General features: G+C 42.3%; 1 protein-coding gene and 1 long non-coding RNA gene across 2 annotated transcripts in view; one reads left to right on the top strand and one right to left on the bottom strand.

Annotated features, from left to right (window-relative positions):
• Nucleotides 1–13,019, top strand: part of LOC118395653 (uncharacterized) — a 46,187-nt gene that overhangs the window by 18,116 nt on the left and 15,052 nt on the right. The window lies entirely within an intron of this gene.
• Nucleotides 1–13,019, bottom strand: part of LOC118395570 (uncharacterized) — a 34,419-nt gene that overhangs the window by 17,681 nt on the left and 3,719 nt on the right. Inside the window, exons 4-5 of the mRNA XM_052465076.1 lie at nt 9,515–9,679; nt 9,028–9,139 (exon numbers count right to left, since the gene is read on the bottom strand). Coding sequence (XP_052321036.1) covers nt 9,028–9,139; nt 9,515–9,679 — 277 coding nt within the window. The remainder of the gene's footprint in view (nt 1–9,027; nt 9,140–9,514; nt 9,680–13,019) is intronic.

The raw sequence follows: 13,019 nt of genomic DNA, 5'->3' as shown, positions 1-13,019 counted from the left end.
ATATACCTTGATTACATAAGTATTCACCCTCCTGAGTAAATACTTGTTAGAAACACCTTTGGTAGTGATTACCGTGTTGAGTCTTCTTGGGCAAGTCTCTTGAGAGCTTTGCACACCTGTAGACTATTGTGAAATATTTGCCCAATATTCTTTTAAATTCTTCAACCTCTGTCAAAGTGTTGGGGATCATGGCTAGACAGCAATTTACAGATCTTGTCCTCGATTTAAGTAAAACATTTAACTTGGCGACTCAGGAACGTTTGTCTTCTTGGTAAGCAATGTAGATTTGGCTTTGTCGTATGTTATTATCCTGCTGAAAGGTGAATTCCTCTGAGTGTCTGTCTGGTGTAAAGCAGACTGAAGCAGGTTTTCCTCCAGAATTTTGTCTGTGCTAGCTCCATCCTTTTTCTTTTCATCCTGAAAAATACCAGCGTTTGCCGATGTCAATCATACCCATACCATGATGCAGCCACCACCATGCTTGAAAATAAGGAGGCAGTTACTCAGTCATGTGTTCTGTTGTATTTGCCCCAAATATAAGGCTTTGCATTTAGGCAAAAAAGTTTATTCCTTTACTGTGTTTTTTTGCATTATTACTTTAGTGCGTTGTTGCATACAAGATGCATGTTTTGGAATATTTGTATTATTTTCATTCTGTCATTTAGGTGGAGTCAGTACAGTGTTGATCCATCCTCAATTCTCCCATCTCAGCCATTAAACTCAGCAATGAGTTTTAAAATCACTGATAGCCTCATGGTACATCCCTGAGCAGTTTCATTCCTGTCCTGCAGCTCAGTTCAGAAGGATCACTATCTTTGATGTGTCTGGGTGGTTTAATACATAAACCACAGCATAATTATTAACTTGACCATGCATAAAGAGACATTCCATATCGGATGTGTTATTGTTACCCATCTACCAATCTCTGCCCTTCTTTGAGTCTTTTCGAAAAGCTCCCTGGTCTTCATAATTGAATCTGTGCTTGAAATGCAATACTTGACTGAGGGACCTTACATATGTTGTATGTATGTATGGGAGACAGAGGAAGGGTACTGGGTGGCGCTGTCAACCCCTATTATTTTACAGAGTGAGTCCTTGTAACTTATGTGATTTGTCTAACAAAATGTTACTCCTGAACTCATTTCGGCTTGCCTAAACAAAAGGTGTGAATAATTATGCAATGATTACTGTATATTTTAGTATCCAATTTTTATATTTAAAAAAAAAATCTTCCACGTTGACAGAGTATTTTGATTAAATTGTTGATGAAAAATGATTATTAAATCCATTTAAATTTGTTCGTAACAAAATTAGGAAAAGCCTAAAGGGGGGTGAATGTTTAGTTGACCCCTTTCATCACTACAAGTTACCACAAAAATATGCAGAGCATTTGATGGTATTGTTAAATTCTGATGAAATACCAACACAACAGGGTAGAAGGAAGCATAACAGGGTAGAACTAACACCAATAATGAATACATGATATGAAATTAAATAACTTTTTACATCTTTACTGAAAAAAAATAAACGCAACATGCAACAGTTTCAAAGATTTTACTGAGTTGTAGTTGATATAAGGAAATCATGGATCAGAAAACCAGTCAGTATCTGTTGTGACCACCATTTGCCTCATGCAGCGCAACACATCTCCTTTGCATAGAGTTGTTCAAGCTGTTGATTGTGGCCTGTGGAATGTTGTCCTACTCCTCTTTAATGGCTGTGCGAAGTTGCTAGGTATTGGCACAAACTGGAACACGCTGTCGTACATGTTGATCCTGAGCTGGTGAGTATACAGGCCATGGAAGAACTGGGACATTTTCAGGTTCCAAGAATTGTGTACAGATCCTTACGACATGGGGCCGTGCATTATTATGCTGAAACATGACGTAAAGGCGACAGATGAATGGCACCACAATGGGCCTCAGGATCTCATCACGGTATCTCTGTGCATTCAAATTGCCACAGATAAAATACAATTGTGTTCGTTGTCCGTAGCTTATGCCTACCGCCACCATGGGGTACTCTGTTCACAACGTTGTCATCAGCAAACCACTCACCCACACGATGCCATAAACGTGGTCGGCAGTTGTGAGGCCGGTTGGACGTACTTCCAAATTCTCGGAAACAACGTTGGAAGCGGCTTATGGTAGAGAAATTAACATTCAATTCTATGGCAACAGCTCTGGTGGACATTCCATCCAAAATTGTGACATCTGTGGCATTGTGTTGAGTGACAAAACTGTACATTTCAGAGTGGCCTTTTATTGTCCCCAGCACAAGATGCAACTGTGTAATGATCATGCTGATTATCTTGGAAAAGGAGAAATGGTCAATAACTGGGATGTAAACATTTGTGCACAACATTTGTGCAAAATAATATTTTTGGGTGAATGGAACATTTCTGGGATCTTTTATTTCAGCTGATGAAACATGGGACAAACACTAAATGTTGCATTATATATTTTTGTTCCATGTATGAAATAGTTGAAAAACATAACACCTATAATAAGAATGAATATTGTGCATTAGTTTACTTTCTATTTATTTGATCATATAAAAAAACGTTGTTTTTTTTTACATTGTCAACCGGAGTTTGTAAAACTTGAAAATAGATGATATATTGTTGCTAGTCAATTACATTACTAATTACAATTATTTATTCACATTTCATTTCATGACAATTACTTACATGATGCTATGTAACTGTAATTAGTAACAAATGTATCTAAATATACATAAAATATATTCAAAGATAAATACATTTTGACATTAGTCTTATTTGCCAACTTTTCTAACAACCATTAGGTGCATAATCCTAACAGGGTGGAACTTTGGGTGGAACCTTTACACCATTTTTTCCCCCAACAACAAATGATGACACTTCCTGAACGTGGTGCCATTGTGGGAAGGGGAATTCAGTTTTTCCTCTATATTCATTTAGCCATCTCCGCAAAAGATATGTACATTTGTTTTTATATTTTTGCAGAGACAAGCTTTTAAATGGATAGTTGTTGGCTCAATGACTGGACGTTTACGGGAACAGCTAGCATGTATTTGCGCTACCACTTATCGATGCATTCCCCCCATCTAGGTTTACTGTCTCTCTAAAAACAGGCATTTACACAAGCCTGTTTCAAATGACAAGTTAACAAAGGGTTAATGAGGGGTATGTGGTTAATTACTCTCTTACCTCATGATAACTATTAATCTAAATAACAGTTTCCAGACATCCCCTAAGTATCTCAAGTGATAAGATTTCTCCCAATTGACAACTTTGTCAGATAAGGCTACTCCTGCTGTGCATACAGGGAAACTGCTTCTCCTGTGTGGACCTTCAGGTGCACCTTCATATTGTGGTGGTGGGAGAACCTCTTTGCACACTGGGGACAGCTGTAGGGTTTCTCCCCTGTGTGGACCCTCTGGTGCCTCTTCAGGTTGGACGATCGGGAGAAAATGGCTGGGCACAAGTGGCAGCTGAACGCTTTCTCCCCAATGTGCATCCTCTGGTGGATCTCCACCTGTTTGGGGAAACTGAAGGATATCCCACAGAACAAACACGGGAAGCGCTTCTCTTTGGCGCTGCCACCTTTACTGATTCCATCTCTACTATTTTCACTTGTCAATGAGCTTGTGTAGCCATTTAGTGTTGAGGAACTGGCATTGTCCGAGGTCTGGTTTAACATTAGGAGAGTGTGAGGAGGATGAAGGCCAGGAAGTGTCTGTGTTGTCGCAGGGTCCATATTCCAGTTGATAGATCCTATAGAAGGCAGGCTGAAGGAAGCACCTGTTGGAGGGTTAACCTGAGGCGCCATCAGTCTCTCTGAATCACAACTATAGGAGCAGGACGGAGCATCGCTAGCCGAGTCTGTGTCTGTTCTCTTCAGCCGCATACGGACACCTCCCAGTCCCCGCAGACCAATTCTACGCCTTGCCCTGGTCTCAGCCAGTCCTGGTCTCAGTTCAGTTGTTGTTTTGTGTTCCATTGTCTGTTTCTGGTTGTGATTAACAGTGTTGTTCCCCAGGCCAGAGTTGAGGACACTGTCCCATCCACAGACCTCCACTATGTCACCTCTGGTCCTGGCCTGCTCAGTGATGATGTCCCCTGGGCCCTTGGTGGCACCGGTCTGGGTCTGGGAATCCAAGATGTTCACCCAGTCTCCTCTATTAGCCTCCAGCCAACCTGCAAGAAGTGGTTACAAAATACTTCCCAAACATTGCAGAGAAAACGTAACGTTATAACTAATGTTCCCGGAAGGAGGGAAACAAGGTACAACATACTATGGGGAGTCGCACCCTTGCAACTTCGGTTGATCTACAATCACGCCTGGCACGGTCAATGAAATTCACGCCTTGCTGGACACGCCGTCTTCCACAGGATTAATTCCTTCAATTGAATACCGCTTTCAGGGCTTGACATTAACTTTTTTAGCCACAAGTAGGACAGATTATTTACTTGTCCGAAAGCTCAAGTAACTTGTCCCCCACCCAGACCAACGGGAGTTGCCAGGGTCCCCGCCCTAAAGGGCAAATGATCTCCCCGAACCAAGGCAGCCTGGGCCAATGGAGAGCCCCAAGAATCAATGATAAACCCTCCCGGCGCACCCTCTCCAACGTGGGCTGAATCAGAACCACTGGTGAAAATGCATAAAGGAAGGTCAAAGGCCACAGGTCCGCCAGAGTCCGTTCCCAACGGGGCACTTGGGTCCCTCATGCAGAAAACAAAGACAATTGGCAAAGATCTATGTCGGCATTGCCGAACCGCTCCCATATCTGGGAAACCACCCAGGGGTATAGCAGATCCACCTGAGTTGAGGTAACCAGGAACATGCTACACCTGAAGTGAGAACAAATGTGCACTGCTCCACCACAACAGGGAGCGAGCCGAGGTGAGGGGCCGCACATGCCTGTTGATGTATTATATTTACATTTTTGTCATTTAGAACACGCTCTTATCCAGAGTGACTTACAAGAGTGAAAGCACACATTTGTGTACTGTTTTCGTATTGGTCCCCCGTGGGAATCAAACCAACAACCCTGGCATTGCAAGCACCATACTCTACCAACTGAGGCACCGTCCTTAGATATGACCAGCACACAGTGGTGTAAAGTACCTAAGTAAAAATACTTTAAAGTACTGCTTAAGTAGTTTTTGGGGGTATCTGTACTTTACTATGTATATTTTGGCCTACTTTTACTTTACTACATTCCTAAAGAGAATAATGTACTTTTTACTCCATACATTTTCCTTGACACACAAAAGAAAAGGAGAATTGTCATTCACACACTTATCAAGAGAACATCCCTGGTCATCCCTACTGAGTCACTAAACACATACTTAGTTTGTCATTTATGTCTGAGTGTTGGAGTGTGCCCTTGGCTATCCGTCAATAAAAATACAATTGTGCCGTTTAATTAATATAAGACATTTGAAATGGTTTATGTTTATACTTATACTTAAGTAGCAAAAGTCAATTTAAAAGTAAATACTTAGTATTTTACTGGGTGAGTTTTACTTGAGTAATTTGTATTAAGGTACAGTGGCTTGCGAAAGTATTCACCCCCTACATGCTGGAATTAAATTTGTATCATTGGATTCACACAACATGAAAAATATTTTTGATTGTGAAACAAATAAGACAAAAAAACAAAACTTTTCACCCCTCAAAGTCAATACTTTGTAGAGCCACCTTTTGCAGCAATTACAGTTGCAAGTCTCTTGGGGTATGTCTCTATAAGCTTGGCACATCTAGCCACTGGGATTTTTTCCCCATTCTTCAAGGCAAAACTGTTCCAGCTCCTTCAATTTGAATGGGTTCCGCTGGTGTACAGCAATCTTTAAGTCATACCAGAGATTCTCAATTGGATTGAGGTCTGGGCTTTGAGTAGGCCATTCCAAGACATTTAAATGTTTCCCCTTAAACCACTTGAGTGTTGCATTAGCAGTATGCTTAGGGTCATTGTCCTGCTGGAAGGTGAACCTCCGTCCCAGTCTCAAATCTCTCGAAGACTGAAACAGGTTTCCTTCAAGAATTTCCCTGTATTTAGCGCCATCCATCATTCCTTCAATTCTGACCAGTTTCTCAGTCCCTGCCGGGGCTGCCGCCACCATTCTTCACTGCGGGGATGGTGTTCTCGAGGTGATGAGGTGTTGGGTTTGTACCAGATATAGTGTTTTCCTTGATGGCCAAAAAGCTCAATTTTAGTCTCATCTGACCAGAGTACCTTCTTCCATATATTTGGGGAGTCTCCCACATGCCTTTTGGCGAACACCAAACGTGTTTGCTTATTTGTTTCTTTAAGCAATGTCATTTTTTCTGGCCACTCTACCGTAAAGCCCAGCTCTGTGGAGTGTACGGCTTAAAGTGGTCCTATGGACAGATACTCCAATCTCCGCTGTGGAGCTTTGCAGCTCCTTCAGGGTTATCTTTGGTCTCGTTTAGCTCTGATTAATGCCCTCCTTGTCTGGTCTGTGAGTTTTGGTGGGCGGCCCTCTCTTGTCAGGTTTGTTGTGGTGCCATATTCTTTCCATTTTTAATAATGAATTTAATGGTGCTTCGTGGGATGTACAAAGTTTCTGATATTTTTTTATAACTCAACCCTGATCTGTACTTCTCCACAACTTTGTCCCTGACCTGTTTGGAGCGCTCCTTGGTCTTCATGGTGCCGCTTGCTTGGTGGTGCCCCTTGCTTTGTGTTGCAGACTCAGGGGCCTTTCAAAACAAGTGTACATATACTGAAATCATGTGACAGATCATGTGACACTTAGATTGCACACAGGTGGACTTTATTTAACTAATTATGTGACGGTAATTGGTTGCATCAGATCTTATTTAGGGGCTTCATAGCAAAGGGGGTTAATACATATGCACGCACCACTTTTACGTTTAAACAAAATAATAATAAACAAGTTATTTTTTTCAATTTCAATTCACCAATTTGGACTATTTTGTGTTATGTCCATTACATGAAATCCAAATAAAAATCCATTTAAATTACAGATTGTAATGCAACAAAATAGGTTAAACGCCAAGGGGGAAGAATAATTTTGCAAGGCACTGTGTCTTTAATTTTACTCAAGTATGATAATTGAGTACTTTTTACACCACTGACAGCACATGCCGGCCCAACAAACACAGGAGGGCCTGAGCGCCAGTACACCATCAGAAGTTCCAGGTAATTTATAAGCCGGGCACTCTGTGACACCATCCATACTCCCCAAATTCAGTAACCCTCGCAGTCTGTCGTGATCACCTTGCTGGACAACACCTGGCCCATGAGAACCCTCCACTGGGACAGTGCCCGAAGGCATGTCGGGAACACCTGAATTGACTGGTTTAGGTAGAGAAATGCATCCAAGCGTGTTGCTAGCACCCAGCACTGGAACAGCCCCAGGGTAATGACCACCATCATAGAAGCATCATCCCCAGTAGGCGCAGGAACTGGTGAAAACGTACTGTGTGCCCCAGCCGAAAATTGGGCCAAGCAGAGCTGGAAACCTGACAACCTCTGCGGGGGTAGAAAAGTGCAATTTAAGGATGAGTCTAACTCGAGACCCAGGAATGGAATGTGCTGCAATAGTGTTAGACAGCTCCTTTTTCTGGTTTACAATAAAATCTAGAGAAGGAACATGGAGCACTAGCCTCGATATGGGTAACACTGCTTATTCCTTTGACTGCCATCAGCCAATCGTCCAAATAGGCCAACACCCTCAGCCCCTGGTCCCTCTTGGAGTACCAAAAAATGATGCTACTCTCGTTGCGTGAGGAGGTGGCTGTCCCCAAATAAAGTCCTCTTCATCACCGAAGGAAACCCCCTGAGCTGTCCAGGGACACCATGTAGTCATCCGAACATGGGCCCTGTATGTCACCAAACCCACCGGCTCACCATCTCCCTGCTGGGAAGCTAGTTCCACCTTTTTCGACAACAGCCTCAAGTCCCTCTCCACTTCCTGTACCTCGGTCCCAGCCAAGTTGCCAAATTCTTGGAAAGGAAAGTCGCAAAGAATGCTACACGTCTTTCCAGGAAGTTTTCACACAGTATGTGGCAATGCCCACACGGTTCGTATTAACCCGCATGACTGGGGGCGTGACCTCGAACCCGGCTTAGCCATCGTCATCTCGGTCGCTTAGCCATCTTAACCATTGATCCAGCAAACTGAAGAACAATACCAAACTTCAGCACACAATGTCCAGGGGGTGAGCACGCTCTACCACTATGAGACAGTTTAGTTGGCACAACGTAAGACAGTCACGTTTTCTAATTGCTTGTTTCAGTAGTGTGAATTGTTCCTGTTCACATCCAGGTGAAGAGTGGAATAGTTGAAGGAATGAATCTGAGCCTCATGATTATGACCTGTGGAAGGCGGGGCTTCCAGCGAGGTGCAGATTTCATTGGCCTTGTCAGGTGTGATTGTGGATCCTTCAACCGGTCACGAGAGTGCGACTTCGGTATGTTGTACCGAAGTTGAGTGACTGAGGGGGAACTCGTATACATTTTTATGTCAATCACCTGGTGAAGTTCATACATTGTGTTTTTGTATATGTCAACATAAGTTGTATTCATTTAATTTTATGAATTGTTTTACTTTATTTAACTAGGCAAGTCAGTTAAGAACAAATTCTTATTTTCAATGACGGCCTAGGAACAGCCTTGTCAGCTCGGGGATTTGAACTTGCGTTTCGGTTACTAGTCCAACACTCTAACCATTAGGCTACCCTGCCGCCCAACGAATGAAGAAAATAATATCCAAGCACATCACTATTCCCATTGAAGAGGGCACTATGCTGACTTTTTTTCTTTACAAGGAGTAAGTATAAGTAAAATGTAGGCACACAAATCAATTTAGGAGCACAATTAAAAAATATTTCAGGTATTAAAGCTAGAATCTTTAATTTTTCTAGGCACACTGACGCTCCTAAATTAAAATTCCACATTGCACAACAAAATATTTAGACGCATATGTGAGTAAAATGGTCGCACTGTAGAACCCTGTTGAGGATCTATGGGTTATATGTATTTCTCCCTCACCTTGCTCCCCCATCTTTAGACCACTCAGCAGATCAATGTTCTCTGGTCCATCTTCTATTGTCTCCTCTTTGACCAGCAGCAGATCAGGCTTCCCATCCTCCATGTCTACTGACTGTAAGAGATACAGAGTGAGAGGATGTTGGATCAAGATATCTCATATGAGCATATTCTGATTGGGCAATGAAGGATTGCGAAGAGTACTATGCAAACATGTTAGTTGATTTGATTACTTGACACTCTTTGAAATGGTTTGATAATTCAAAGACATGGTCCCACCCTTCTGAAAAAATGAATCAAGACCTGGGCCCGTATCCACAAAGAATCTGAGTAGAAGTGCTGATCAATGATCAGGTCCCCTGTCTACATAGTCTTATTCATTATGATTTAAAAGGCTAAACTGATCGTAGATCAGCACTCCTACTCTGAGACTCTTTGTGGATACGGGACCTAACATAACCATTCAGACAGGAGTTTACAGTGGGCTCACCTCAGTGAGACTGTATGTGGTCCTGTGCTGTTCAGCTAATTCCTCTGTGGGTTCAGAAGTAGGTGTAGTCTGGTTGTCCTCCATGACCATGTTCCCCTCAGGGTTCGCCAGAACCTCCTCACAGCCCTCCTCCTTCACAAACAGCACCTCTGGACCCTCCACCTCCTAGAAGAGACAGGTGATACAGATACAGTGGGGCAAAAAAGTATTTAGTCAGCCACCAATTGTGCAAGTTCTCCCACTTAAAAAGATGAGAGAGGCCTATAATTTTCATCATAGGTACGCTTCAACTATGACAGACAAAATTAGAAAAAAAAACAGAAAATCGCATTGTAGGATTTTTTATGAATTTATTTGCAAATTATGGTGGAAAATAAGTATTTGGTAATAACAAAAGTTTATCTCAATACTTTGTTATATACCCTTTGTTGGCAATGACAGAGGTCAAACATTTTCTGTAAGTCTTCACAAGGTTTTCACACACTGTTGCTGGTATTTTGGCCCATTCCTCCATGCAGATCTCCTCTAGAGCAGTGATGTTTTGGGGCTGTTGCTGGGAAACATGGACTTTCAACTCCCTCCAAAGAATTTCTATGGGGTTGAGATCTGGAGACTGGCTAGGCCACTCCAGGACCTTGAAATGCTTCTTACAAAGCCACTCCTTCGTTGCCCGGGCGTGTGTTTCGGATCATTGTCATGCTGAAAGACCCAGCCACGTTTCATCTTCAATGCCCTTGCTGATGGAAGGAGGTTTTCACTCAAAATCTCACGACACATGGCCCCATTCATTCTTTCCTTTACACGGATCAGTCGTCCTGGTCCCTTTGCAGGAAAACAGCCCCAAAGCATGATGTTTCCACCCCCATGCTTCACAGTAGGTATGGTGTTCTTTGGATGCAACTCGGCATTCTTTGTCCTCCAAACACGACGAGTTGAGTTTTTACCTAAAAGTTCTATTTTGGTTTCATCTGACCATATGACATTCTCCCAATCTTCTTCTGGATCATCCAAATGCTCTCTAGCAAACTTCAGACGGGCCTGGACATGTGTGCCCCTGCTTAAGCCAGTACGTCTGGCACTGCAGAATTTGAGTCCCTGGCGGCGTAGTGTGTTACTGATGGTAGGCTTTGTTACTTTGGTCCTAGCTCTCTGCAGGTCATTCACTAGGTCCCCCCGTGTGGTTCTGAGATTTTTGCTCACCGTTCTTGTGATCATTTTGACCCCACGGGGTGAGATCTTGCGTGGAGCCCCAGATCGAGGGAGATTATCAGTTGTCTTGTATGTCTTTCATTTCCTAATAATTGCTCCCACAGTTGATTTCTTCAAACCAAGCTGCTTACCTATTTCAGATTCAGTCTTCCCAGCCTGGTGCAGGTCTACAATTTTGTTTCTGGTGTCCTTTGACAGCTCTTTGGTCTTGGCCATAGTGGAGTTTGGAGTGTGACTGTTTGAGGTTGTGGACAGGTGTCTTTTATACTGACAACAAGTTCAAACAGGTGCCATTAATACAGGTGACGAGTGGAGGACAGAGGAGCCTCTTAAATAAGAATTTACAGGTCTGTGAGAGCCAGAAATCTTGCTTGTTTGTAGGTGACCAAATACTTATTTCCACCATAATTTGCAAATAAATTCATTAAAAATCCCCAAAATCCTCTCATCTTTTTAAATGGGAGAACTTTTGGTGGCTGACTAAATACTTTTTTGCCCCACTGTATATACTCCCTCAGGTACGTATACACACACAGATAATAGACTTTCAACATGGAGTATTTACCCATCCCCAATACAGTTGAGTGCTATACTGTAGTTACACAATTACTTCATTGTGGTTAAACTCATCATGGAGGAAATCAATATGGGAGTAAAAATATGTCAGCTATGAAAAGTCATCAGACAAACCTTAAACTATTTTGAAGTGTACAGTAGGTATTTTACCTTAATTTAACTAGGCAAGTCAGTTAAGAACAAATTCTTATTTTCAATGACGGACTAGGAACAGTGGGCAGAACGACAGATTTGTACCTTGTCAGCTCGGGGATTTGAACTTGCAACCTTACTAGTCCAATGTTCTAACCACTAGGCTACCCTGCCGCCACAGGTACAGTTAAAGTTGGAAGTTTACATACACCAAATATATTTTAACTCAGTTTTTCACAACTCCTGACATCTAATCCTAGTAAAAAAAATGCCTGTTTTAGGTCAGTTAGGATCACCACTTTATTTTAAGAATGTGAAATGTCAGAATAATAGTGGAGAGAACTATTTATTGAAGCTTTTATTTCTTTCAACACATTCCCAGTGAGTCAGAAGTTTACATACACTCAATTAGTATTCGGTAGCATTGCCTAAACAATTTAAACTTGGGTCAAACGTTTCGGGTAGCCTTCCACAAGCTTCCCACAATAAGTTGGGTGAATTTTGTCCCATTCCTCCTGACAGAGCTGATGTAACTGACTCAGGTTTGTAGGCCTCCTTGCTCGCACACACTTTTTCAGTTTTGCCCACAAATGTTCTATAGGATTGAGGTCAGGGCTTAGTGATGGCCACTCCAATACCTTGACTTCATTGTCCTTAAGCCATTTTGCCACAACTTTGGAAGTATGCTTGGGGGGTCATTGTCCATTTGGAAGACCCATTTGCGACCAAGCTTTAACTTCCTGACTGATATCTTGAGATGTTGCTTCAATATATCAACATAATTTTCATTCCTCATGATGCCATCTATTTTGTGAAGTACACCAGTCCCTCCTGCAGCAAAGCACCCCCACAACATGATGCTGCCACCCCCGTGCTTCACGGTTGGAATGGTGTTCTTCGGCTTGCAAGCATCCCCCATTTTCCTCCAAACATAACGATGGTCATTATCGCCAAACAGTTCTATTTTTGTTTCATCAGACCAGAGGACATTTCTCCAAAAAGTAAGATCTTTGTCCCCATGTGCAGTTGCAAACTATACTCTGGCGGTTTTGGAGCAGTGGCTTCTTCCTTGCTGAGCGGCCTTTCAGGTTGACCATATAGGACTAATTTTACTGTGGATATAGATACTTTTGTACCCGTTTCCTCCAGCATCTTCACAAGATCCATTGCTGTTGTTCTGGGATTATTTTGCACTTTTCGCACCAAAGTACGTTCATCTCTAGGAGATAGAACACGTCTTCTTCCTGAGCGGTATGATGGCTGCATGGTCCCATGGTGTTTATACTTGCATACTTTAGTTTGTACAGATGAACATGGTACCTTTAGGCATTTGGAAATTGCTCCCAAGGATTAACCAGACTTGTGGAGGTCTACAATTTTCTTTCTTTGAGGTCTTGGCTGATTTCTTTTGATTTTCCCATGATGTCAAGCGAAGAGGCACTGAGTTTGAAAGTAGGCCTTGAAATACAGCCACAGGTACACCAACAATTGACTCAAATGATGTCAATTAGCCTATCAGAAGCTTCTAAAGCCATGACATCATTTTCTGGAATTTTCCAAGCTGTTTAAAGGCACAATCAACTTAGTG

The sequence above is a fragment of the Oncorhynchus keta genome, chromosome 16, assembly GCF_023373465.1.
Source record: "Oncorhynchus keta strain PuntledgeMale-10-30-2019 chromosome 16, Oket_V2, whole genome shotgun sequence".
In the NCBI taxonomy this organism is placed as follows: Eukaryota; Metazoa; Chordata; class Actinopteri; order Salmoniformes; family Salmonidae; genus Oncorhynchus; species Oncorhynchus keta.
Note: the sequence above shows the minus strand (reverse complement) of the source record. Positions and strands in the feature narration are given on the sequence as shown.